The sequence below is a fragment of the Chaetodon trifascialis genome, chromosome 1 (genome assembly GCF_039877785.1).
Source record: "Chaetodon trifascialis isolate fChaTrf1 chromosome 1, fChaTrf1.hap1, whole genome shotgun sequence".
In the NCBI taxonomy this organism is placed as follows: domain Eukaryota; kingdom Metazoa; phylum Chordata; class Actinopteri; order Chaetodontiformes; family Chaetodontidae; genus Chaetodon; species Chaetodon trifascialis.
The window spans coordinates 12,364,133-12,389,010 of record NC_092056.1 but is presented as its reverse complement, the minus strand read 5'-3'; the positions used below and the strand labels follow the sequence as shown (position 1 = coordinate 12,389,010).

Here is a 24,878-nt window from a genome sequence, read left to right as displayed (position 1 = left end):
GAAAGATGGAGTGAGTCATTCTGGAAAAAGTCTGTTGATATTCTGAATTTATAATTCAGCCAATATCTTCTTGTAGCCTGCTGGCTGTCCATTCTTTGTGTGCTCTGAAAGAAATCTGGCTTTTGTACACAGCCCTGGCTCCACGGAGGAAGAGATGGGGAGATGGGGGAGCGGAAGGGACGGTAAGTCTGACAAGCAAAAGTTTAATTGCGTAGTGAAAAAGGTGAGATGGCAATATCAACGTTCGCTCTCCTGAATGACTCACTGCACCTTTAAAGAGATATTTTGACATTATGGGAAACATGCTTATTACCAGTGTTGCTGAGAGTTATCACACAATTAACTTAGCGGAGCTTTCTTCAACATAAAGACTTAAAGCAAGGGACAGGTAGCCTGGTTCTATCCAGAGATAACAAATTCACCCAACAGCACCTCTAAAGCTCAAAAATTAGCACGTTATATCTCCAAGTGTAAAACAGTGTCTTGTCGTGGACAGGCGGAGACTCTTCCAGGAAATAGTCCCACACAAAACGCATGGAGTTGAATAGCGCGTGTGACTCAGCATTGCTGGCAACTTGCCCCAGAGGCCAAAGGGATTTTCCCCATAGACCACCAATATGACCAGTATCATTATCATAACAGGTGGCCATATTTTCAATCCCCAAACCTGTTTACCACACGCTCATGCATGTACACATTCACATACACTTACGCATGCGCCATGGACGTTTTCATGAGGTTTTAAGGCGCATTTTCTTACCTTTGGACACAGCCAGGCTGGCTGTTTCCCTGTGTTTCCAGTCTTTCTGCTAAGTTAAGCTAACTGTCTCCTGGCTGTAGTTTCATATTTACCGTACAGACATGAGAATGGTGTCTTCTTTTCTCATATTTTCTCAGGTAACTGTCAGCAAGAAAGTGAAAAAAAAGCAGATTTACCAAATGTCAAACTGTTTCTTTAAGGATGTGGATATTTGAGATCACTGGCTCAATCACAATCATTGTCAAACATTCACTCAAATCTCCAGAGAACTGCACTGTATGCTGGAATGACTGTGTGCTAAGTGTGTCACGGAGCAACATTTGTGCCCTTAGTCCGTCAGTGTGACCCACCGAGGTCGTTTGTTTGAGTTTGATAAGGTGGAAACAAATCTCTAATAAAGGCAGCACACTAATGGGCCTAGTGTGCTACAAGAGACTGTCTGTGGCTCATATCATAGCCACCTTTACGCCGTCTGCACGGTGACCTTGACATTATTTCCTCATGAGTAACCACCACTTGACTGGCGCTCAGGATAGTCATGAGAGGCAGCTGATAACACATGGAAAATCAGTCGGCCATTCGAAGAAGATAAGACATGAAAAATAATTGGGTGCCAAAGAATATTTTCACTCTGCCAAACCAGTGTTTAAAAGAGTGTAAAATACAGAAAAAGGCATTGTAAATGTCTGAATTTTAGAGATTACGTGTCCTGGTACACAAAATATTCCTGTGTTAAGTCCTTCTCACTTAAAAGAAAGAGAAAGACAAACCTTTTACCTACTTTTTACAGATTTTCAAACACATTTTCCAGACACATGTGAATGAAGTTTGACAGGTTGGTCAACAGACTGGTTTTCTGGAGTGGATTACTTTTTAATAGGGGTGGACTGTGTGGACTCAGTGTTTTTCACTTACCTCTGTGGTGATGATAAAACAGAAGCTCCAGTCGAGGCCCCAGCCGATGGACCTGCAGAGTCCAGCGTGGAACCAGAACAGGCTCCAGCAGCACCCACAGAGGACCAGTCCCCTGCCCCAGCACAAGATGCTCCTCCAGCCGAGGGTGAGTTACTCATTCATTCATTCATTCATTCATTCATTCATTCATTCATTCATTCATTCATTCATTCAGTCAGTCAGTCAGTCAGTCAGTCTTTTAAGCTTTTCCTGAACATGTCAAAAACATCCCAGTCTGTTTAACATGCCACATAAATGAACATTAAGAACATTCAGTGCAAGATTAATTAGTTACATTTATATCTCATAGTCTATATTCAACACAAATGGATACAGCACCATGTGTTTGCTTGGTTTCCTTTTAAAATTTTCTTGCTTCTTATATAAGAGGTGTCCCATAAACCCATGTGGTCTGGGAACTTTTGGGTGTATGATGCTTGAATAAAATTATTTAAACGTGCCACCTGTGACTTGTGTCATACACCCAATTTGTTACCCTGAAATAAAATTTTAAATCAATACAATTTAAAATGGAAGTTTTTGTATTGTGTGGCTGCATGCAACACATTTCTAGGTTCATTTTCATCGCCAGTAACAAAAATAAACAAATCAGGATTTAAGCAAATCAACTGAAATTCAGTAAGTTGAAATATTCGACTTTGACTGAGTTTTCTGGATTTCCAACATGCTTTTGAATTCTGATCTCTCTGAACCTGTTGGATTTTCAGATGGACAGCCTCCAGACACCAGACAGGACCTGACTGGACTATTCACAGAGAAACCCCAGAGTGGAGAGGTCACTGTAGGTGAGTGGCTCCAAATACAGGATTTCTTCGAAGATACAGCAAATTATCTAAAATATGTGTCATTAGATGTGAGAGTCTGAAGGATAACGTGTTAAACCAAACATACTCGTCTTTTGCAAAGGTGAAAATATCACATTTGTGGCTAAAGTCAACGCTGAATCATTGCTGAAGAAACCCACCATCAAATGGTTCAAAGGGAAGTGGATGGACCTCGCCAGCAAGTCTGGAAAACATCTGCAGCTGAAGGAATCGTATGATCGCAACACCAAGGTAGACCAATGCTGCAGACACCAAAACAGGAGCAGATGATAGCATTGCTGATAGACATTAGCAGAAAACAAAAACACCATATCTTCATTCATTTACTGCGCGTCATGTATTTTTATTATGATTAGTTAAAAACTGCAATATGTGACACTTAACTGAGACAACAAACAAGATTTTTGCAAGTCTTACCCTTCTCACCCTCAGTTTTGCAAACTCTTGCTTCAGTCGCTCATCCTGATAACGTGATGAACCACAGGCACGCTACCTTGAGGTGATGTTACAGTGAGACTGGAAGACATGTTGCTCATACAGATTTTAGAATTTCAGAATGGTGAGAGAAACCTTTACAGGGGAGGAAAACAGCGGCACACACTCCATGAGATGAAGTATATTTATAACAAGGTTTTGAATGGAACATTTTCATCCCACTGTGTTGTGGACCTCTTCTCACATCGCTGCTCATGCATGTGGTTGCAGGTCTATACGTTTGAGATGCACATCATCGCAGCCAAACCTAACTTTGCCGGCGGTTACAGGTGTGAGGTTTCCTCCAGGGACAAGTTTGACAGCTGTAATTTTGACCTGACTGTACATGGTGAGTGGGCCCATTGTTGGAGGACTAGTGTGTTTGTTGCAATTACTGATGTCATTTCTCACATGATCTCAGTCTCTAATGAGATTCTCTTGTATCACAATGACTTTGGCTCTACGTTTCAGAGTCTCGTGCTGTGGAAGGTTTTGACATAAGAGCAGCTTTTAGACGCACGTAAGTTTTTCTAAGACTTTATTACCGTTTATAAAATATAAAATGCCTCTTGCCCCATTGTCACTGATTATTGATTAGCTTCCTTTTCTCCATGTAAGTTTTTTCCTTGAGGGTTTGATTGCTGGTCCCCTGAAGAATTTCATTAATAGTGACTTAAAATATAAAAGTCAACCTGTTTTCCTTTCCTTACAGGGCTTAAGCAAAACTTTATATGTTTGATATATAAATCCCAGATCAATTACAAAAAAATAAAATAAATCAACTTTTAATTAATAATTCAGTTTAACGTGTTATGTGTCAGTTCTATGCTATTCTGCTTTAAATTTACAGTAAAACTATGTTTAAAAGACAAAAATGGTTCATATTTACTCTTTTTATTGCAAAGAAAAATTCCAGCTTGGAATCAGATGTTATCTGAGTGCAATATTGTTCAGACTACTGGGCATCAAAAGTTCTAACATCCTAACTGTTTTTTATGATGAAATAAATCACAAAATCATCAAAAATTGACACAATTAAGCATCTCCATGATTAGGAACTATGAATTTACATGAAACATATATGAAAAGAATACTTTCATCTGCTCCATGTTTCTTAAAAACCTTCAGCCATTTAATAAGTCTTAAGAAATAAGAAATTATCTATATTGTACTATTCACTGCCATTCTTAATGAATAGATTTGCTCCAGGTCAAATATATTTAAGTCACATTTTATGCACCATCCAGTGTGCTTTACTGTGCATTTAGATGTATATTGTATGAACAACATACTGACAGGAAGACAAAGAAGAATTCAAGATCATGTAGAGGTTAAAGGGCTGAAGAGGTTTTGCAGTCATTAGTGTCCAAATGAGCTGGAGTACTGAAAACTTGCCTCCTTTTGGACGTCCATAGCCCTACTGAATAGTACCAAATACGCATTAGCATAAGTTTAAGTCAACCAGGAGGCTTCATGTGATACCTATTTAACGCTTGGTTGAATTTTACATTAATCATTATGTTGGCTAATCAGGATTGAAGACATTAAAAGGAGAAAAGAAACTGCATTGACACAGTTACCAAACTTAGAGGAATATACCATGTTTCGTGTAATGAGTAACTGTGGAAATGCTAACCTATTAGGAGTGAAGCCAGTAAGAAGAGAAGTGGACCACAAACAAGGTAGTAAAGGGGTTTGTTGCAACAATGGAGGCTCGTATTCAAACTCTGAGTAATCTGATTGTCAAGAACAGAGAAATCAGGACCAGGATTGGAGGCTCTTTCTCTCTTCTGACGCCTGTTTCCTCTCTGCCTTCAAGTCAAACAGAACCAGTGTTGTGGATGGTGCAGCCTCCAATCTGCTGAATTTTGAGAGATCGACCCAGGACGAAGACCACGAGAGAGCCAGGAGGACTCAAATTCAAAATCCTGGGTGTAGTTGCCAACTATAGTAGTTGTCATTGTGTTAACCTTTGACTCAGACAGATCTTGATACGCTGCTTATTGAACTATTAAGTAACATGCGTTTGTTGCGGCCATCAGCTCTCTCTGATCTACTCCTGGGTCTCAATCAAAACAGCAGAGCCAGCTGCACAAACAGCTACCCGGTAGAGTGAGCTTTGATGGTGGTTTGATCATGCTGAAAGTTCAGGATGTGCTAAGACACACAGGCTTTTCAGTTGTCGAGCTCTTCCACAGGGTTGCTACATAGAGGAAGCACTGCTATGGTGTGTTGTAACTTCACCACATAAACCAGAGACTCAGCTTCTAATCCTGCTGTCGGATCAGAGGCAGGAGACAAGCACACAGTCAAATCTATGCCCTTGTCTTTATCTTTCATCCCACTGATTAGAGTCGACCAGACCGTGGAGTGACTGTCATTTTCTTTTAACCTTGAGTGTTGTATTGTTCTTGCTTGGATGACTGCTGCTGCTCATGGTTCTAAAGGAATAGTTTGACATTTTGGGAAGTACGCTTATTCACTATCTTTCCGAGCTGAGAGGCTGGGGCCCACCTGGTAGCTCACCTGGCTGAGACCTTACTGCAGCGGCCTGGGTTTGATCACAACCCTTTGCTGCATTTCAGCCCCTCTTAGTTTCTTCCCCATTCCCTGTCTGTCTTTTTACTATCAAAATAAAGGCAACCCCCCCAAAAAAGTATCTTAGCATGGAAGACTGAGACCACTGGGTGTTATGTATGGTACTGGACACAGGCATAAAAGGCTAGTAGAGTGCCCTGGTAGCCTATTGGTTAAGGTGCATCCCACAAACGTGCACATCTTTGGTTCAGTGAAATGCCGATAAAATACGTTAAATATCCAAATGAACTCACATTTATTCATCTTTAAGTCAAAAATAATAGCATCTTTTTTTATATAAAATAGAATAAAAACGGTCTCTGGACAAATATAAAATGCTCTCAGTGGCTGCACCTGCATGGTGTCTGCATCGATTGACAGCAGCTGGCAGGCTGAGCCCAGGCAGGGGAGCCAGAGACAAAGCAAACAAAACTTGATTGTAGCTTACAAGCTGTTAGCAGTGGCAGTGAAGCATAAGGAACACACCAGGACTGAAGTGATATTTGAAGGTAGGTTTATGTGCTATTTAATGCTGCAGCATAACAGCTAATGCTGTAGTTACAGTAGGAGTGGGACAAGACATATTCGTAAGTAAGATGGAAACTTTAGCACAGAGCACATATGAGTGATGCAGCAGAAGAGTAAGTCAGGGAAACACCGACCAACAACTCCAAAGCTCACTATTTCATATGTTTGATCTGAACACAAATAAAAAATCTAGAAAAGATAATTTGTAGATTCAAAATACATTAGGTATGGTCTGACTGTTTATTTCAAATGTTACTTAATATGTTAATTTGAGGTGCTGGTAGGCAGATCTTTTAACTGTGGAAAGAGTCAGGCTAGCTGTTTCACCCTGCTTCCAGTCTTTATGCTAATCCAAGCTAATGGACTACCAGCTCTGGCTCCATAGTTAGCACACAGACATTACAGTGGTATAAATAAATAAGTATATTTCCCAAAATGTCGAACTGCTCCCTTGAACACGGCAACACCTGTCTCCCCAGCAAAACATCTGCCTGTACATTCACTTTTATTTTCTTTATCACTCCATTAAAGGACCAGTGTGTGAGGTTTAAGGGATCTTTCGGCAGAAATGGAATATATTATTCATGAGTATTTTTTCATTAATGTTCAATCACCTGAGAATAAGAATCGTTGTGTTTTTGTCATCTCAGACTGAGCCCTTCATATTTACAGAGGGAGCAGGGCCTCCTCCATAGAGTCCGCCATGTTGCATCACAATATTTCTACAGTAATCCATAACAGACAGACAGGTGATGGGTATTCAGATGCCACTAAATCTGACATACTGATCCTTTAAATGCACTCATTTCCTTTCTTGTCCTTTCCTGTCTTAAAGATTGATACTGTCCAATACAGTTTATCCTTTTTAATCTTGGCCTATTTATATTATTTGGATATTTGTCTTGTACAGTATAAATCAGTTTCCTTCTATACTTGCATATTGGAGCAATAGTAAATAGGATTGTATGTGTAAAAGGCTAAAAATCTGGATTTGTTTTATTTAAAACAAACCATGTCTGTGAAGTATTAACATTTAGCATTGCTTTGGAGAAAATGTGTGCTATTGATTTTGATGTTTTGCTGCTGCTGGCTGATATTTCTGCAGTAGTACAGATGGAAAAGAAGACTCGGGAGAGCTGGACTTCAGTACCTTATTAAAAAAGAGGTAAGCAGTTATAAAATACTGACAGTCAATTGTACACTTGAGATGTTGAATTTGTCACTTTTTATAATCTAACTCTGTTTCACTCTCTTTTTTTTCTGGATCATCCTGTATCTTCAGAGAGTAAGCTGTTTCTGCATTTGACAACCAAAAGCTGGAATGATCCCCAAATAACACCAAATAACTTACCTGCATGCAAATACTGTAAGCCTGAACACTAACTCAAAATGCATAATGCATACGACAAGTTAGGGTGACATTATGTGTTCATCCTTGGTATCCTTTTGAATTTGCAAAAGTTCAATTTATTTCTCAGCCAGTGAAAATACAATGTACTATCATTTGAAATATATGCACATGCAGCAATTTAAGTTCTGTTTCCCACCATATGGGGCCCTGAAAAACTAGTTGCCCTATCTCATCACACTTTCATAATGATGCTCATCAAATTCTAGATTAATTCTCCAATGATTGTGTTTTCTGCCTTGACAGCCCTCTCACTTATACTAGAATAACTCTAGCAGTAGCACTTCTTCAATGCCCATCAGGCATAGAGTTTCTACAGTTTTTTTCTCCCCTTTACGAATGTGATGGTTTTCTCTTTCCTTACTCAAAAGTCACCTTCCCAACACATCAAAAATCACTTCTGCGTATCACACGCCATTACCAGATACTTATTGTCCCCCATGCACAATGAAATTGACACCATGTCAAACCCCAAACAAAGAAGTATGTTAATATGTGGTTTTAACTGACCTGATGTTAATTTGTGCAGGCACAATCCCCCTTGTTAACAAAATGACCAAAATGCATCCCCCTTGTTACCCTGCCACACAAAATCACTGACTGGATATAACATTCAATTTGTTTTAAAGGCCTATTTCTAATATGCTGATTGTGTTGCTTTTGAAATGGTGTGTTTTTAACCTGTCTGGTTTGTTTTGCCATATTTGCCTCTTGGGTTCTTCCTCTGAATGAGCAGCAGTTTCTTAAAATCTTCAAATCGGTAAGAAACTGCTGACATGCTGTGTCGGTGTTGTTGTGCATGCATCTTCATCTGTCAACATTCAGTCATTCAAAGTCATATATTTGTGTATTTGAAAACAATTAATATCTTACTGTATTTCATAATGATTATAGCAACTGTTGTTGAATAATGAGTCCATAAAATAATAATACAAAGACATACATTGTTTGCTAATCTACATAATAAATTGCACAGTAGAAATGTAATCTGTGCGTACATAAATCAGTCAATAGTTTCACAGTATGTTGTACAGCATATTAATAAAATTTCTACATTTACTTACGCACAGTAAATACTTCCATTCCACTACTGATAAGCAAATTTGAAAAAAGATCTGCAGTGATGCACAGATCTTGGACTCAAATGCAGACAACTGCAAACTAAGCAGGTAAAGCTACAGGCACATGGCTGCTCAGAAAGGCTGCCAGGTGATTGGCTGAGGTAGAAAAGTTACTGAGGGCACCTAGTGGACACAGAAAGAGAGGAGGAAGAGAAGGCCAGGCACTATATTGTCTTTTGGCTTTCTTTAAGCTGACATATTAACTCTTGTTTTTCTCCATATTTTAGGGAGAAATTTTGGTTAAATGCATTAACAAGATGGCCCTTTAGATATACATGAACATTATATCGTCCCTTTTGATAATTATAGTTTACATTATCAACATTTTATATGTTAAAAATTAGTAAACAATGTGTGAAATTGACTACTCATCAGTTGCTAAAAGAAGTAATCTGTTAATGAGGTATTGTCAAACAAAAACCCTTGTCACAGCCTACATCTTTGCTACTAGTTTTAACACCTTCCTCCGGTCATTTATGTGTATTAGAGCCGTGCAGACAAGCTCAGATCCTGACGTGGACGTGTGGGAGATTCTCCGCAATGCTCCTGCTTCAGAATATCAGAAGATTGCTTTTCAGTATGGCATTACTGACCTGAGAGGTATGCTCAAGAGACTGAAGAAGATGAAGAAAGAAGAGAAGAAAAGTGAAGGTCTGTCCAGAGTTTATAAAAGATGATTCAGACAAGATGAAAAGCATAGACCGAAGTGTAACTGAATACTGTATGTGTCACTTGTCTGAAACTTAGCTTTCCTCAAAAAGTTGGATCCCGCCTATCAAGTGACAAAGGGACATAAAATAAAACTGGCCGTCGAGGTCGCCAATCCAGATGTTGAGGTGAAATGGCTGAAGAACGGGCAAGAAATTCATCCAACTGGAAGGTTAGAATTTAGAGACGAGATGGAAACTATTTACTTCAGCTCTATAAAACATGCTGTGCCTGTACATCATGAAGCGTTCAACAGTAGCAGTCGCTGATTTTTCCTTTCTTTTTCCTCTGCCTCCATCAACACATGGATGATACATTCTTCTTCTGTCACGTCACTAGCAAGTAAGTGTCCAAGAGCAAATAAAATGATTGTTCAAGCTGTTTTGGATTTTACAAAATAGCGTGAGCTCTTTACCCAACACGTGCCATTTCACCTTCATGTTTTCAACAAAACTTGCATCTCTAAGAAATCTTCCTGCCTTTGTTAAGGTACATCTTTGAGAGTGTCGGCAACATGCGCTACCTCACCATCAACCACTGCTCCCTGGCAGATGATGCAGCATATTGCTGTGTGGTGGGAGAGGAGAAATGCACCACTGAGCTCTTTGTTAAAGGTATTTAAACGTGAAAGGAGCTTTACAACAAAACAAATCCAGAAAATATAAATCTACAAGAGCTGCAGTCCAGCCTCTCATGCTTATCTGTTTTCTTGCAGAGCCTCCTGTCCTGATTGTGAAGAATCTGGAGGATCAGATGGTCATGAAGGGTGAGCGGGTGGAGTTAGAGTGTGAGGTCTCAGAGGAAGGAGCCAACGTTAAATGGTTAGATATTCTTCTTTGCACTCATAAATCAACTGTCTATTAGGAGTTAAATTTTCATGCTGCCACTGCATAAATCCTAAAGGTAGAATTTAAAAAAGAAGCGTCATCTGGAACTAACCGTACAACTCAGCATAACTAAACACACCCCATAAAAGTTCAGCTGTTCAAGTGTTGTTAACGCTAAAGAACAATCAGATATGAAATTAATGAGCCATAGTTGGATCGATGAAGGGATGTTTCTGGGTTAACAGTCACTAAATCAAATCAAAACAAGTATAATTACAGCCTTACTTTGGATTCAAAGCAGATTTTCAGTCACTCTTCGGAGGTGTTCGTTGCTCAGACACCCAGCAGATGGCATTTGAGTTTGTCATGTCCACAGGCAGAACACTGTCTCTGTGACGGACTGAAGTATTGCTGCAAGCCGTAAATTATCACCTCAACGAAAAGGTCACATCGGCACTTTAGTATGTCCCATGTGACCTTTATGTGAAGGAAGAAGTTGCTGCAAATGCACGAGGGCTTTGGTTTAGTCCAAAATAATATTCTTGGAACAGAAGCCAAAGATCAATATGTGGGATTAAAAGGCAGATGATTAATGGTGAAACTGAGATAAACTTAACATTACAGAAGGTTAGAAGTGCTGACAAAACCACTGCACAGTGTCAGTGCTAAATCTAATGCACTAACCTTTATAAACAAGTAAATCGCTTCTCCAGAGTATTAAAATGATCTTTCTAGTCTGTGCACAGGTGTTGACATTTTTCAGCAGTTCATGTTAAAGGTTAAGCTCTAAGCTCCATTCACAGGTTTGAGTTGAATCTCATTATCTTCATGCAACAAGGGTAGCTAGCTTAGTTGTCATCACAAGATCTAAATGCAGACTTTCTCTCGTAAAAACAAATCATGTACTATACGAGTGGGAGATCATAACAATGTGCCGCTGAAAGCTCCAAAAACAGTAAGAAGACCTTTGAGCTCACATTCAATTTATCATGGTGATTTTGATATTTACTGAATTATCAAATAAAATCCTCCACTGTGAACTGAGCCAGCCTTCACGAGGCAATGATATTTTTATTCTCCTTTTGTATATAATCTGCATTTCTGTGCAGGGAGAAGGACGGCGTGGAATTGGCCAGAGACGAGTCCTTCAAGTATCGCTTCAAGAAAGACGGCTGCAAACATGTCCTGATCATCAACGAGGCCACAAAGGAAGACTGCGGCCACTACAAGGTTAAAACGAATGGCGGCGAGTCTATGGCTGAACTCCTGGTGCAGGGTGAGTGTCAGTCATGCTGAGCACAGTGTGAACCACTTCTGTCAGTGATGAACACTCCAAGTGCACATTCTCATACCCTACCAATAGTCGTGTGGCCTTGCCACTCCAGGCATGCTGTCTATATTTGGGATATAGTGTCTCTTGCCATTGCCTACACCATTCTGCCAAGGTTACTGCAGCGACGTAAGTCCACATGCAAGCTAAAGTTAGAAGATGTGGACCATATTTCACATGAAGGACACAGGCCTGCACAAGTGACCCGGTTTGCCTCTCTGCTCTTTGTTTGCCCTGTCTTTGTTTTCCATGTTGTTGCTTTTGTTGTGCTGATTTAATGTGTGTTTGTTCCACTTTCTTTTTCAGCAGCTGGTCTGTCATCATGTGAAATAAAAAGCAAAATGAAGCCTGACTTTTCAATAGTCTATACCAAAAGAACAAAACAAACAAAAAAAACACCAGACATTATATTGACATTTAAAATCAATGATTGTGTGCAGAGTTTCCAGTTTGTGTCGGCCCAGGAAGATTTCAATGTACCACTCAACTATTATCTGATTATGGACACTATTTTCCCAAGTTTTGTGTCCAAGTGACTAAAGTTTTCCCAGTATTTAGTGAGAGGGCTCCAGCCAGCGGCCACAAACTAGCTGCAATCCTTCCAGGCGTTTACACACCGTCAATGTAAGTCCACTAAAAGTGTTTGGTTTTTTTATCCACTGAGAGGCTGAGGTTGATATTCTAAGTGTCTGACAACATTATGGAAATGATCCCTGTAGAAACAAACCTGTTTGTTAAAGAGTAAGATCCGTTTTGTTGAACCAGAATCAGCTGCTAAATTGCTCTCACCAAAGCCACCAAACTCCATTCACAGAAACGTCATTTTATCATTGTAAAACACATAGCAATCAAACTCAACAGAAACAAAATAAAACTCATTAAACGGTTCATCTTTCACTGATCCAACAATCATCACCAACTCTGGATTCGCTGAAATAAAAACTCTTCATCGAATAGTGAGAGGAGCGGGAAAGAGGGAGGACATCAGAAGAACAGCAAAAATGTGTTCACATCTAACTCAAATCTTTATTTTTTATGAAGGGCAAGTTGTGGTTTACAAGTATGTTTTATGACTACATGACAGCCTGATGATGCTGATGAAATACCTGCTGGGCCTCTCAGAAGTCTGAGTCTTTGTAGATCAGTCAGATTTTGATATCTTTTTCAATAACATGATGATTTAAGCCATGACCTGTTTTGCAGGTGAAGCCTTTAGGTACATAAATATGCTCAGAAGTCTGAATTTCAATCCACAGGTGATCTAGAAATGATGGATGGGGACGATTCAAACTCATCCGCACATGAACGTAGGCAAAACATAAACCCCAGCTAGTTTCACCCTCTTGTACTCTACCACCCAGTAACCATTTCATCTTCAGTATTCATCAAGAAGCAAAACAAAGTTTCAATCACACATGACCGCCATAAATGTTTAGAATTGGACCTTTTCTGTGTTTTCTTGTAGAAGCTATCATTTAGTCCTGCCAGCATATTGAATATATATACTCTCACTTTTGGATATATATTCATGTGTATGTGTGATACGTGTGTGTGCGTGTGTGTCCCAGGGCTTGTTGTGTGTAGATTTAAAGCTGATCTTTGTTCGGCTCTCTGTCCAGTTAAGTTTATCTGGCCTGTTAATCGAACACAGAGCCTGCCAAGAATGACCAGCTGCCATTGCTCAGCAGGGATCAACACCTCAGTCTACAGCAGAACTCACCATTATAATGCCATTCCCACCTTATGTGTCCTCCCCAGCAGCGAGCTGATGTGAAACTCCTGTAACCTTTACAAGGAGCGTGGTGTGAGTTATCTCGCCCAGATAACAGTTTCTTTGGGATAACTTTAATAACTCCCAAGTATATTATATCTTGTGATAAACAGCCTGAGGCTCCTGCATCTGGTCCTCATATCTTCCCACTTTATTTCCCACCATAAATCCAATTAGTTAATCCCCTTGTGTTTGTTGCTAAGATACAACACACAAAGGCTGCACAAAGATAATGAACACCTCACGCTCAAACATATTATTACCATATTATCCTCACATACAATAGCTGCATCTAATTTTTTTATCACATTATCCCCACACATCATCATCTTATTGCATCTTATTCTGCCGTCTCATCCAGTAGCACCTCCTCTGAAGTCTAAAGGTCTCGAGAGTCTCCGTTATCTGCTCTCTGAGCCTGTGTTTTTTTCAACTGTGCAGAGAAGGAACTGGAGGTCTACCAGAGCATTGCAGACCTCACAGTGAAGGCCAAGGATCAGGCGGTTTTTAAGTGTGAGGTGTCGGATGAGAACGTGAGGGGAACCTGGTACAAGAACGGTGCAGAAGTCAAGCCTGACGCCAGAATAAATATCACTCATATTGGCAGGTGAGGCCGTTTTGACATGTGTTAAATATGCTGCATACATCCACCATGATGCCAGAACTAAAAATTCTGACCTTTTTAGGATCCACAAATTGACCATTGATGATGTCAAACCAGAAGATGAGGGAGACTACACTTTTGTGCCAGATGGCCACGCTTTCAACCTTTCCGCTAAACTCAATTTCTTAGGTAATATTGATGCTTTTACTTTTTAAACTACAAAATTAACATCATCTGTTGCTTCACAAGATGAATTTTACTCAATTTCTCACTTTCTTTTCTTACTTGTATTTCTAGAGGTTAAGATCGATTATGTGCCGCGCCAAGGTACCACAAACTTACTTTCTTATAGTGTCAGACATAACTAGCCGATATACGAGGGTCTGTTCATTTTAGCCATTTCTCTCACTTTCTAAGATCCTCCTAAGATCCACCTGGATTGTATGGGTCGCACTGCCGAATCAACCATCGTGGTAGTGGCTGGCAACAAACTGCGTCTGGATGTCCCTATCACTGGAGACCCTGCTCCCACAGTGATCTGGACCAAAGGAGAGAAGGTAAAAAAGACAAATAGACTTGCGTTATTACTCAGCTTCATAAGCATCATCTGACATCCACCTTCCGTCCAGAGCACAGTAGGTAAGGTCTGAAATCTGAGGCTCATTCATGATGAAAAATGTATTTTATAGCCCTACTAATGCTGTAAAATTCAGACAGATGTTGGCATATTTAAACAATATGTTGTACAGTTCAAATATAATACACACACTCTTATCAACTAATGATTTTGAGCCTAAAAATAACTCTTAAGGTCAGCTCTGAAGACACACTGATGTAGTGATAACTAATGCTTTCCTCCCTGATAATAGACCTGGCTGGTATACTGAGATGTTTTAACTGAGCGGAATAAGCTACTTACAGCTTAATTCAGTGATGCCTCCCTTTAGTTGAGGAGAAAGCGAGGTCGCGTGGCCTCTCTGTTCTCTTCGGCTTTTACCGCTTTGCTCTGCTCAAATGTAGGCTAGTTCTGTAAAACCCAACGGAGAGGACACAGGAGGGCCGACATCCTCTTGGACCATGAAGAATGGGGAAGTAAGTGTGCATGTCCCTTATGAATACATGCCTGCTTGTCGCATTCTGACTCTGCAATCCAAGTCAGTACGTTTACATTTCACCCAATGTAAACTTGAAAGTGTGTTACCGATTGAGTTGGAAGAAACGAGAATGCACGCAGCCATCAAAACACAAAAGAACTGATCTTGCAGCTACTTGACTGAAGAGGTTGTGTGTTATTATTGATTTACAACCGTGGAGAAAGAAAAGGCTGCGGCAGAAACAACAGACAAACGCATAAAAGCAGCTTCTCCTGTGACTATTGCTGTATGTGGGTGTTCTGCTTTCATGGTTCAGTCTGTAAAGCATGAACTGCATGTGCTGTTCCTCAGTACTTATCCATGTTAATAAGGTAAGAGCATGTTTTAAGCCTTCCTACAGACAGACAGACAGACAGACAGACACAGGTCAGAGGAAGCTGGGCAGTAAGTATATTTCTGTATTTCAACTTTATGGAGTGACTCAAATAAAGTAATAGGATGATATTCTGAAGCTGTGTTGAGTTTTACATTTTTGGATGATGAAAACAAACATGTCAGTGTCTGCAGTGGAAAAATCAAAGGCTCTTGGAGACCAATGTCTCTTTTTCTTCTGCATCACTCATTCATTTCCCACTGTCAGATTCAATAAAAGACACATCTGTTACTAATGCATAAAGCTCATTTAGATTTTTTCATTTGCAAACCATGGTAGGTATTTTGTTTGTCCCTCGTATGTTCAAGGTTTCTCTGTCCTTTTGAGAAACTCTGTGCCATTTCAGACGCTGTCCAGCACTGGTCCTGCATTTGCATGGTGGCATTTAGAGTGTTCAAATCGACATGTGCTGTTGGCTTTCAAGAGTATGATTTGCCCAAATACTTCAGGAAACTGTGCTTGAAAGTGTTTATCAGCTCTCCGAGAGCGGCGTGATGTTAAATGTCAGTTTAGAGTGAGAGGAGACGCACTGAAAAAATGCTTCACTCAGGCTTTGGTTCACATTGCGTAGGTTGTTACAGAGGGAGACGGACGTGTCCACGTGGAAACCACCAAAGGACACTGTGTCTTCACCATTGAGGGGGCCGAGAGGCAGGATGAGGGAATCTACTCTGTTGTGGTTCGAAACCCTGCTGGGGAGGACACAGCAGATATCAACGTGAAAGTTGTCGGTAAGTTAGAGCTCTCCCTTTAATTTTAATGACAGCAGTCGCTTTTCATTAACGCTGCCGTGCAGACAGAAGCGTTAACTTTGCCAACCACCACACACACACAGCAGCAGGCAAAGTATGAAGGCTTCATGTAGCAACAAATATTTGATGTCAAATGGATTTTATTTCTTCCAAAAATCATAACAGTGAGTAATGTGTTCCTCCAGATGTTCCAGATCCTCCTCAGGCTGTCAAAATCCTCAGCGTGGGAGAGGACTCCTGTGTAGTCCAGTGGGAGCCTCCTCTGTTTGATGGAGGAAAGCCAATTATTGGTAACAAAAAAAAAAAAAAAACATGAAAAAAGGAAATTTCTTCTTTACATCCTCCTTTACTGTCCTGACAAGTTGATCACCACTAATTCTCAGGCTATGTGCTGGAGAGAAAGAAGAAGAAGAGCTACAGGTGGATGAGGCTGAACTTTGACCCTTATCCTGAAACAACCTACGAAGCCAAGCGGATGATTGAAGGAGTGGCTTACGAGATGCGCGTCTATGCTGTCAATGGCATCGGCATGTCCCGTCACAGTCCGGCCTCGCAGCCTTTCGTGCCAGTCGGTGAGTATTTATCAACATTTTCTCCTCCCTGTGGTCATGTGGTGGTTGACAGCAATGATGTCTGCCTTTGGTGACTCTGGGGTCGTGTCACGCCTGTTTGTTGGTCTAAGGTTTCACTCAGGTGACGTGCCTGGTTGACTTGTGGTCGTGACAAGACAGGGACATGTCTGCTGTAGGTTTGTTGTAATGCAAGAAATCTGTGGATTGTCTGTGGAGCGAAAATACCAGTTGCACATACAGTACATGATCCACAGGTCATTTCTGAGTAATGTCAGTCATGAGGGTGTGTGCGCATGTTACACCACCACATGATACACATAGGTGACCACTGTATAGTACAGATATTGAGCACCAGGTGATGAGGAAAGAGCACACCAGAGTCATATGTTTGTTGACTTGCCACTGTGTCAAAGTGTCCTTGAGCTGTTTTCTTCTATGCATTCTTCCTCCTACATTACCCACAATGCAACACAACCACTGACAGTTCTGTTGGAGATTCAGGCGTGCTATGCTCGTAGCAGCTAATGTAGCCTCAAACAGAGCGTTTGTCTCAGAGGTGATCACATTCTGAATGAAACTGACATATAACTAATCAAATCTTTAAGTAAAGAAATTTTGTGGCATAAATTAAGTCTCCCACAGGCTGATGAAGACAAACTCAGAGGATCGCACTGAAGCGATTCTACAGTTGGTGGGTCATTTCATCACGATAAATCAAATCTGATCAACCCACACAGTCACGATGAAGCTGATTAACTAACTATCAATATTTAGAAAAATACTTAAAATTTGAAGCCAAGTTTTCAAGATCTGTAAGTCCTTTTGAGTGTTTTTGCCCCCCGTCGATCTCTCAGTACTTACGAAAGGAAGATGCTCTTTTGTAAACTCTTTGTGTAAATCTTTATTTTATATACGTCAAGGAAAATATGCTACACAAGAACGCCTGGACATTCTGGCATTTGGCAGACAGACTGGAACTGATGTGCAAAAAAAAATTTTTTACTAAAATAATCTGCCAACAGAGCAGGAAACATCATTTATCCTCAAAGTAGTGCAGCCAGACTAAAAACGTAATTAGATTTGTGTGGACAGAGAGAAAAACTGACTTCCACGGAGCGGTCTTGTACTTATCAGTGTTGGACAAATCGCTTTATAAGTCTGGAAATGCTAGTTTCAAATATTTAAATCTCAGTAAGAAGTTATAATATCTAATTAAGATAATAAGTTTATTAAGTGATTTACCTTGCCAGACAAAAAACTATTTAAGATATTTCATCTTAGATCTCATTTTTTGTAGTGTGGACATAGAAATATGAGAGCGAAAAGCAGTAAGACGCTTGATGGTCATACTGAAGTGCCATCTTGTTTTGCTTCCTGCCATATGAATTGCTGAACAAATCAGAGATATGTAATGTGTAAAGCACTATCTCATTCTCCACTTGTCGATTTAAGAGGCAACATGACTGTATCCAGATGGCCAATCGCTTGTAAGACAGCTGATTGGGAAACTATCCATGGCATCCCCCTCTATAAATAATGACTTGGAAGCTCTCGGCTCTGCTGGGACCAGCTGCTTAACACAGAGGTCTTCACGCTACCGTGGAGGCTGCTGCAGAGGAAGCATTGTTGTCAATACTGCAAAGACAATAGTGAAGAGGGACTTTATATGTGAGCCAGAGAGAATGAGAGTGTAGGTTAGAGCGAGGCATTTGGCAGAAGAGGCAGACACATGCAACCAGCAGCTGAAATCAGCAGCTACACACCGAAGAACAATGAAAAAAAACAAACTTCCAAAGACAGCTGAGAAGAAGCCAGTGCAAGAAGAGAAGCCTGTGGAACCAGCACAAGATGCTCCAGCAGAGGCACCAGCAGAGGTGCAAGTCAGCAAGCCTGACACAGGGGCGCCTCCGCCTCCTGAGGAGGAACAGGCACCAGAAGCCAGCAGTGAACCACCAGCAGAGGCAGCCCCCAGTGGGGAAGAGGGAGCTCCAGCTGAGAATGCAACACCACCAGCAGAGGGTGTTCCCCCATCAGACAGCGGTCCCGCGGCAGAGGAGACCCCCATGGAGCCTGTTCCTGCAGCTGAACCAGAGCCAGTGCCGGAACCTGTTGGTAGTAGACATTATTCATTTTGAGATGCTGGAATCTCAATCAGGTTATAGAAACAGAAACGAACCTTCACTGTGTTTACACATGAATGACATTAATGGAAAAATTGGCTGCATATTCCAGAGCCTCATTTTTCACTGCTTTATGTTTGAAAGTGTCAAGCACAGTTTAGTAATCATGCTGCAGATGGTGCAAGTGAAAAAAAAAAATCTCTAGTTGCTTTACAAATTGAGTTGTTTTGCTCTTCAGGCTGCCCTGAGCGGCTTCTTAAACGCACCCTGCCGCTGTGACTTTCTACACTCAGGAAAACCCTTGACCTCTGACAGGTGTTCCCATCATCTGCTCGTTCTGTATACTTAGCCTGTGTCCTGTGACACGGTTTCCTGGCTTTAGTGATGACAAGGCCACAACCAAAATTCAGCACCTCTCAGTCTGTCCTCAAGTTGTCAACAAGTTGTTGCATCAACATAAAAAGATATGGTTGACTAAATATTACCTGGAATGATGATGAGGTGTTGGCAGTGGTATGTACTGTTCATGGCAAACATGGGTCTGTAAGAGAGTCCAAGTATTATTCAGTGTGTCTTAATGCATCACATAACTGGCTGCAGCTTCCAGCGTACTCTACTCATTTGGAGCCAAGCTGCACAGATGGCTTCACTATTGAAACAAAAATGTATGAATCTGTTGGTGGAGGTCACTGCTCCAGATGTGCCTTAACTTAACACTGCAGCCATCTGAGCAGCCAAGTGGCTTGAATCTACTGTGTTTGCTTTCTGGACATTTAAGGATCTACCACGACTATTTATCTAAATTAGCAGCCATTTACACATCTTGTCTCCCCCTCCATAATTCCTCCTAACCCCTTACAGTTTTATGACAGACAGAAGTGAGCTTGTGAATGAGAGTGGAGGCCTTAAATTTCAATGCTGTACACTGTAGTAACAATACCACAGTAAGTCTCTGCTACTTATATTTGTTGTGACATTGGCTGTTTGCTTTTGGCACTTCTGTGGCGAAAGCAATTTGTGGAAAGTAGCTGATGAACTAAAGTCTTTTAATGCGAACTGAAATCATGTCATTTCATCCCTGCGGGACAGAAAGTACAGCAGGCACTTAGACTTCAGCCCAGCTGTGACCTCCAGGTCAGTCAGACAGCTCGTCTTTCTGGGGTGACAAAAGCAGGCTTTCTACACGCTGATAGACTGATAACTGACAACACAACCACACATATTTAATATGGCCACGATTGAGCAGTCTGTTGTTCAGTTACATACAGTATATACTCATTTGCACACACCATATCAGCTGCATTCCCCTTTAATTGGCTGAAAGATCTTACAAATCAAGTTACTTGCTGCCTTGGTGGCCTCATTAACTGGCCTTGATAGCATTTCTATTTGCCATAGGTGAGTAATAACTTGTAAAATGTGCATGTTCATGCTGCTTATTCCACTTTAAGAACAACTTGTTTGAGTTTACATCACTGTGTGCTGGTGAAACAGTGGTCTGGTCCTCATTAGCAACACGCAGAAGATAATTTTTGTTTATAAATTATGCTATAAAAACTGCTGTGCCTCAGAGCAGATCCCAGGACTGACTGACTCTTAATGCTCCACCAGTAAATACTGACCTGGAGCAGACTGTCCTCCAGTGTATTGCAGCTTTTAAAGGCAAAGAACTTTAAAGGCCAATAAAACTTAAAAGTCTCATCCCATTTAATTTAATTTAATCTTTTAATTCTGGACTTTGTCAAAGATGTTTGTGATTGTTTCTGTTTGTATGTACTTGTGTGTGTCTGTATTTTGTTTTATTTCTGTTTTCTTTCTCCTGCTGTGATCAGTGAGTCTTTATGCGATGGTGGTGCATGAAAACACTGTATGTATGACATGAAACCTGCACCGTATGCCGTTAAAAAGCTTTGTGAGGCTTTTCGTTATTTTACATAATTTGTTAATTGCTGATCAGGTTTGTCTACTTGTCCATCACTTAATTGTAAATTTATTTCAGTAATGCTTTAACTGGCTAACGGAGTCCATTTGTCTGTCCTCTGCCTCACTCTCAGCCCCTACAAGTGAGCCCATCGGACTGTCTGTTGAAGACATCAGTGACACTTCCATCTCGCTGAAGTGGCGTCCGCCTGAGAGGATCGGCTCAGCTGAACTCGAGGGTTATGGGGTTGAGTACTGCAAGGAGGGCAGTAAGTGCTGAAGCAACCTGACTGCATGCTTTTGATAAGGAAGGTTTTTTATAGCATGTGTAATCAAAGTTTAAATACTCTAATCACTTAATCGCATTGAAGTGCAGCAACTGATGTCTCCAATTTTCCAAACAGCCCACACAGAACAGATTACCAAAAGCTATTGTCAGGTGGGAGATGGATGAGAAAATCTCTACCCAGGTAGCTGAATTGTTAAAGTGCACACCTGGCTTTCAACTATTTTCAGTGTAAACTTCAGTATTAGACACTCAGGTCCAGGTGGCGTAGTATAAAGACCAAAAGGTCCACTTACAGTAGGGAGTAGGTTGGAGTGGATGGATGGACAAAACACAGGACAATGACCCAAGAGACTGGAGTTGGTTTCCCAGTTGAAACCAAAAGTCAGCAGTGACTTTTGTGAGTGGGTTAGGGTCAGTGAGTTTTGCCTAAACTTAACCAAACTGCAACCACAAAGCACAAATCTTAAGAAGATCTCCAACAGTAGCTCATCAAATAGAGCCCAAAGTAAACATAAACACTGATTAATTTCACAATGTGGTATTTTTAACTGGTCAATTTGTTATATTTCAGCAGGATTTGAACTCAATAACAGACACGCAGACAGGGAGCAAGGGCAAAAGCATGCTGGAAACTAGTAGCTGGGGAATCCTGGGAATATCTGGTGAGGCACAAGGTACTGAGGTAAAGAGCAGTTCAGGGATACGCTGTAGACGCACAGGTGAAACAAGGGGGTGATGGTTGTGGACTGGAGGCACGAGGCACGTGGTGGCAAGAGGCTGGAGCTGGAGATTGGTGCAAGAGCACCCACTGAGCAAAACGGGAAAGGACACAGGAGATCAGGCACTGGTAATTGACACGAGAGAAACAAAACTAAATACATAACTTATACACACTAGTAAATGGCCAAGTATACCAGCAAGTCCTCTGCAGCCCTCAGTCTTATGCTGTGCTTGATTGTGATGAGTCCCAGCTGTGTTGGAGCCAGCTCCCAAGACACCTGGAGAACCACACCCAGCCTCTGCCAAGAAAGGACACACTGCAAACAAAGCCCCACACCACTCCACAGTACACAAGAAAACCACCGCACAATCTGTGTTGTTTTACTACATGATGTAAGAAACAAGCAAAAAAAAAAAAGTTTAAACAAAAGCCAGAGCACAAAAATAAGTTTCAGAATTAATCCGAAGCTGCAAAGGCGATCAGCTGTGAGCAGTCAGGGCCAAGTAAATAGAAGAAGTATGAAAGTTCGGTGTTTTCATGCTTCTTTCCCCAGTTAGTCAACTCCAAATGAATGCCTGAGCCATCTTTCTTGTACTTTCTCTAGGGATGCCTCCAGGCCTTCAGCATGATGATTATATGATGACATTAAGCTTTGTAATGACTGGAATTATCTACTTCAGAGGCCTTAACTTGTAGTTATACCTGGATTTTATTTGCTGTCATGAGCTGTGGTTTCTCTCCACAATACACCCCAAACATCTGATGACATGCTGACAAAATAGAGGCTCAGACAAACTTTTGTCTGTATTTATTGTAACAATCAGGTGAAACGTGTCATTCTAATTTGCTGTGTGTTCTCTGGTGGCAGCGGATGAATGGATACCAGCCATTGAGGGTCTGACTGAGAGGACATCGTTGACCGTCAAAGGTCTCACCACCGGAGAAAAGCTACAGTTCCGGGTGCGAGCCTTTAACATGGCAGGACCCAGTGCTCCTGCCACTCTGGCTCAGCCTGTCACCATCAGAGAGATAATGCGTGAGTGCTTGTAGATTTGATCCTTTGAAGACTCTCTGCTTTGGGTTTTAATGAGACATGCTGCTCAGTACATCTCATACAGACTTGTATTTCTCCTCATTTAAACTCTTTGATTTTTCACTCCCTGTCATTTCTCTTGTTTTGCTTTTCTGTACACAGAACGCCCTAAAATTTGGCTTCCCAGAAATCTCCGCCAGAGGCTCATCAAGAAAGTTGGAGATACCGTCAACATTGTGATTCCATTCCAGGTGCAGTGCACATGAGACAAAATCAATGAGGCACCTTCTAGAAACTATCAGCACATCAAGATGCATTACTTATGTTTCTATACAGTATAAACAGGGGATTTAGGGGGTGATGGCTGTGGACTAGAGGCTCGAGGGAGGTAGTGGCAGAGATGCTGGAGCTATAGATCGGGGCAGGAGAACTCACACTAAGCAGCAGAAACAATCTGAAAGCAATTCCTCTGCAGTCCTCAGTCTTTATGCTGTGCTTGACTGTGATGAGTCCCAGCTGTGTTGGAGCCACAGCCACACCCCAAGCCACCTAGAAAACCACACCCACCCTCTGGCAAAAAGGAAACACAGGAACCAAAGCCCCACACCTCTACACTGTAGACAAGAAAATACCAGACTATCCCAAACCACAACATAAACACCAGACTGAAACATGAGCAATGCACAAAGATTCAGTTACTGTTCACATGACTTTGATAGGTCTGGCAAATGCAGAAAAAAAAGGATAAAATCAGCAAATATGATTCTTTTTTTTCTGCTATTTGGTGCTCAATTTATTGCTAATTTTATCCATAAATATATCAACTGAAATTCTGTAGATGTGAACAGAATATTTTGTCGCATGTCTTTCTTCAGGTGTTGCATATGTGCAACTAGAAGATGTTGTATTTTTGATGTGTAAGACTGTCTTTTTAAAATGACAGTAGACAAGGCAAATTTATTTGTATAGCACAATTCATCCATCCATTATCTATACCACCTATCCCTTTCGGGGTTGCGGGGGGCTGGAGCCTATCCCAGCTACAATGGGCGTGAGGCCGGTCGCCAGCCGATTGCAGGGCCACATGCAACGACAAACAAACATTCACACTCACACCTACGGACAATTTTAAGAGTCATCAATTATGACTAATGAGCATGTTTTTGGTCTGTGGGAGGAAGCCGGAGTACCCAGAGAGAACCCACACATACACGGGAAGAACATGCAAACTTCACACGTTCTGTGTGAAGTTCAGGGATCGAACCGGCAACCTTCTTGCTGTGAGGCACGCGCACTACCTGCTGCGCCACCGTGCAGCCCTAGCACAATTCATACACCAGGCAATTCAAAGTGCTTTACAGAAACAGAAAATACATTTCAAAGAGAGAAAAAAAAGAAAGAAATTAGAAGGGAATAGAAAAAATAAAATACATTTAAAGGAAAATTATTTAGCATTTAGCATGATTAAAATCATTGAGCAGATATATTTAGCAAATAATAATGTTTTCAACCCTGATTTAAATGAGCTGACACTCGGTGCAGACCTCAGGTGTGCAGGGAGAATGTTCCACAGGTGAGGAGCATAATAACTGAAAGCTGCTTCACTTTGTTTGGTTCTCATTCTGGGAACACACAATAGACCTGTCCCTGATGACCTGAGAGGTCTGGATACTTCATATGGAGTTAATAAATCTAGAATATATTTGGGTCCTAGACCATTTAATGCTTTGTAGACCAACGGTAAGATTTTAGTTTATAGTTAAAGTCTATTCTTTGACTCACAGGAAGTCAATGTAGCGATCTGAGGACTGGTGTGATATGGTCCATTTTTCTGGTGTTTGTAAGGACTCATGCAGCAGCATTTTGAATCAGCTGTAGTTGCTTTATTGTTTTTTTGTTTAGGTCAGTAAAGACTCCATTGCAATAATCCAAGCTACTGAAAATGAATGCATGAACAAGTTTTTCCATGTCTTCTTTGGACGGACATTCTGGTTCTGGTTATATTTTTCAGGTGGTAGTAGGCTGATTTGGTAATAA

The 24,878-nt window shown here is 41.0% G+C and overlaps 1 protein-coding gene across 1 annotated transcript in view; it reads left to right on the top strand.

Annotated features, from left to right (window-relative positions):
* mybpc3 (myosin binding protein C3) overlaps positions 1-24,878 on the top strand; it is a 34,325-nt gene that overhangs the window by 3,783 nt on the left and 5,664 nt on the right. Inside the window, exons 3-24 of the mRNA XM_070958073.1 lie at positions 1,698-1,820; positions 2,443-2,520; positions 2,642-2,790; positions 3,265-3,382; positions 3,505-3,553; positions 7,244-7,304; positions 9,135-9,318; positions 9,415-9,547; positions 9,715-9,717; positions 9,865-9,989; positions 10,091-10,196; positions 11,312-11,478; positions 13,745-13,910; positions 13,990-14,096; positions 14,205-14,234; positions 14,325-14,464; positions 16,006-16,165; positions 16,372-16,476; positions 16,570-16,758; positions 20,933-21,067; positions 22,677-22,844; positions 23,004-23,092. Coding sequence (XP_070814174.1) covers positions 1,698-1,820; positions 2,443-2,520; positions 2,642-2,790; positions 3,265-3,382; positions 3,505-3,553; positions 7,244-7,304; positions 9,135-9,318; positions 9,415-9,547; positions 9,715-9,717; positions 9,865-9,989; positions 10,091-10,196; positions 11,312-11,478; positions 13,745-13,910; positions 13,990-14,096; positions 14,205-14,234; positions 14,325-14,464; positions 16,006-16,165; positions 16,372-16,476; positions 16,570-16,758; positions 20,933-21,067; positions 22,677-22,844; positions 23,004-23,092 — 2,585 coding nt within the window. The remainder of the gene's footprint in view (positions 1-1,697; positions 1,821-2,442; positions 2,521-2,641; positions 2,791-3,264; positions 3,383-3,504; positions 3,554-7,243; positions 7,305-9,134; positions 9,319-9,414; positions 9,548-9,714; positions 9,718-9,864; positions 9,990-10,090; positions 10,197-11,311; positions 11,479-13,744; positions 13,911-13,989; positions 14,097-14,204; positions 14,235-14,324; positions 14,465-16,005; positions 16,166-16,371; positions 16,477-16,569; positions 16,759-20,932; positions 21,068-22,676; positions 22,845-23,003; positions 23,093-24,878) is intronic.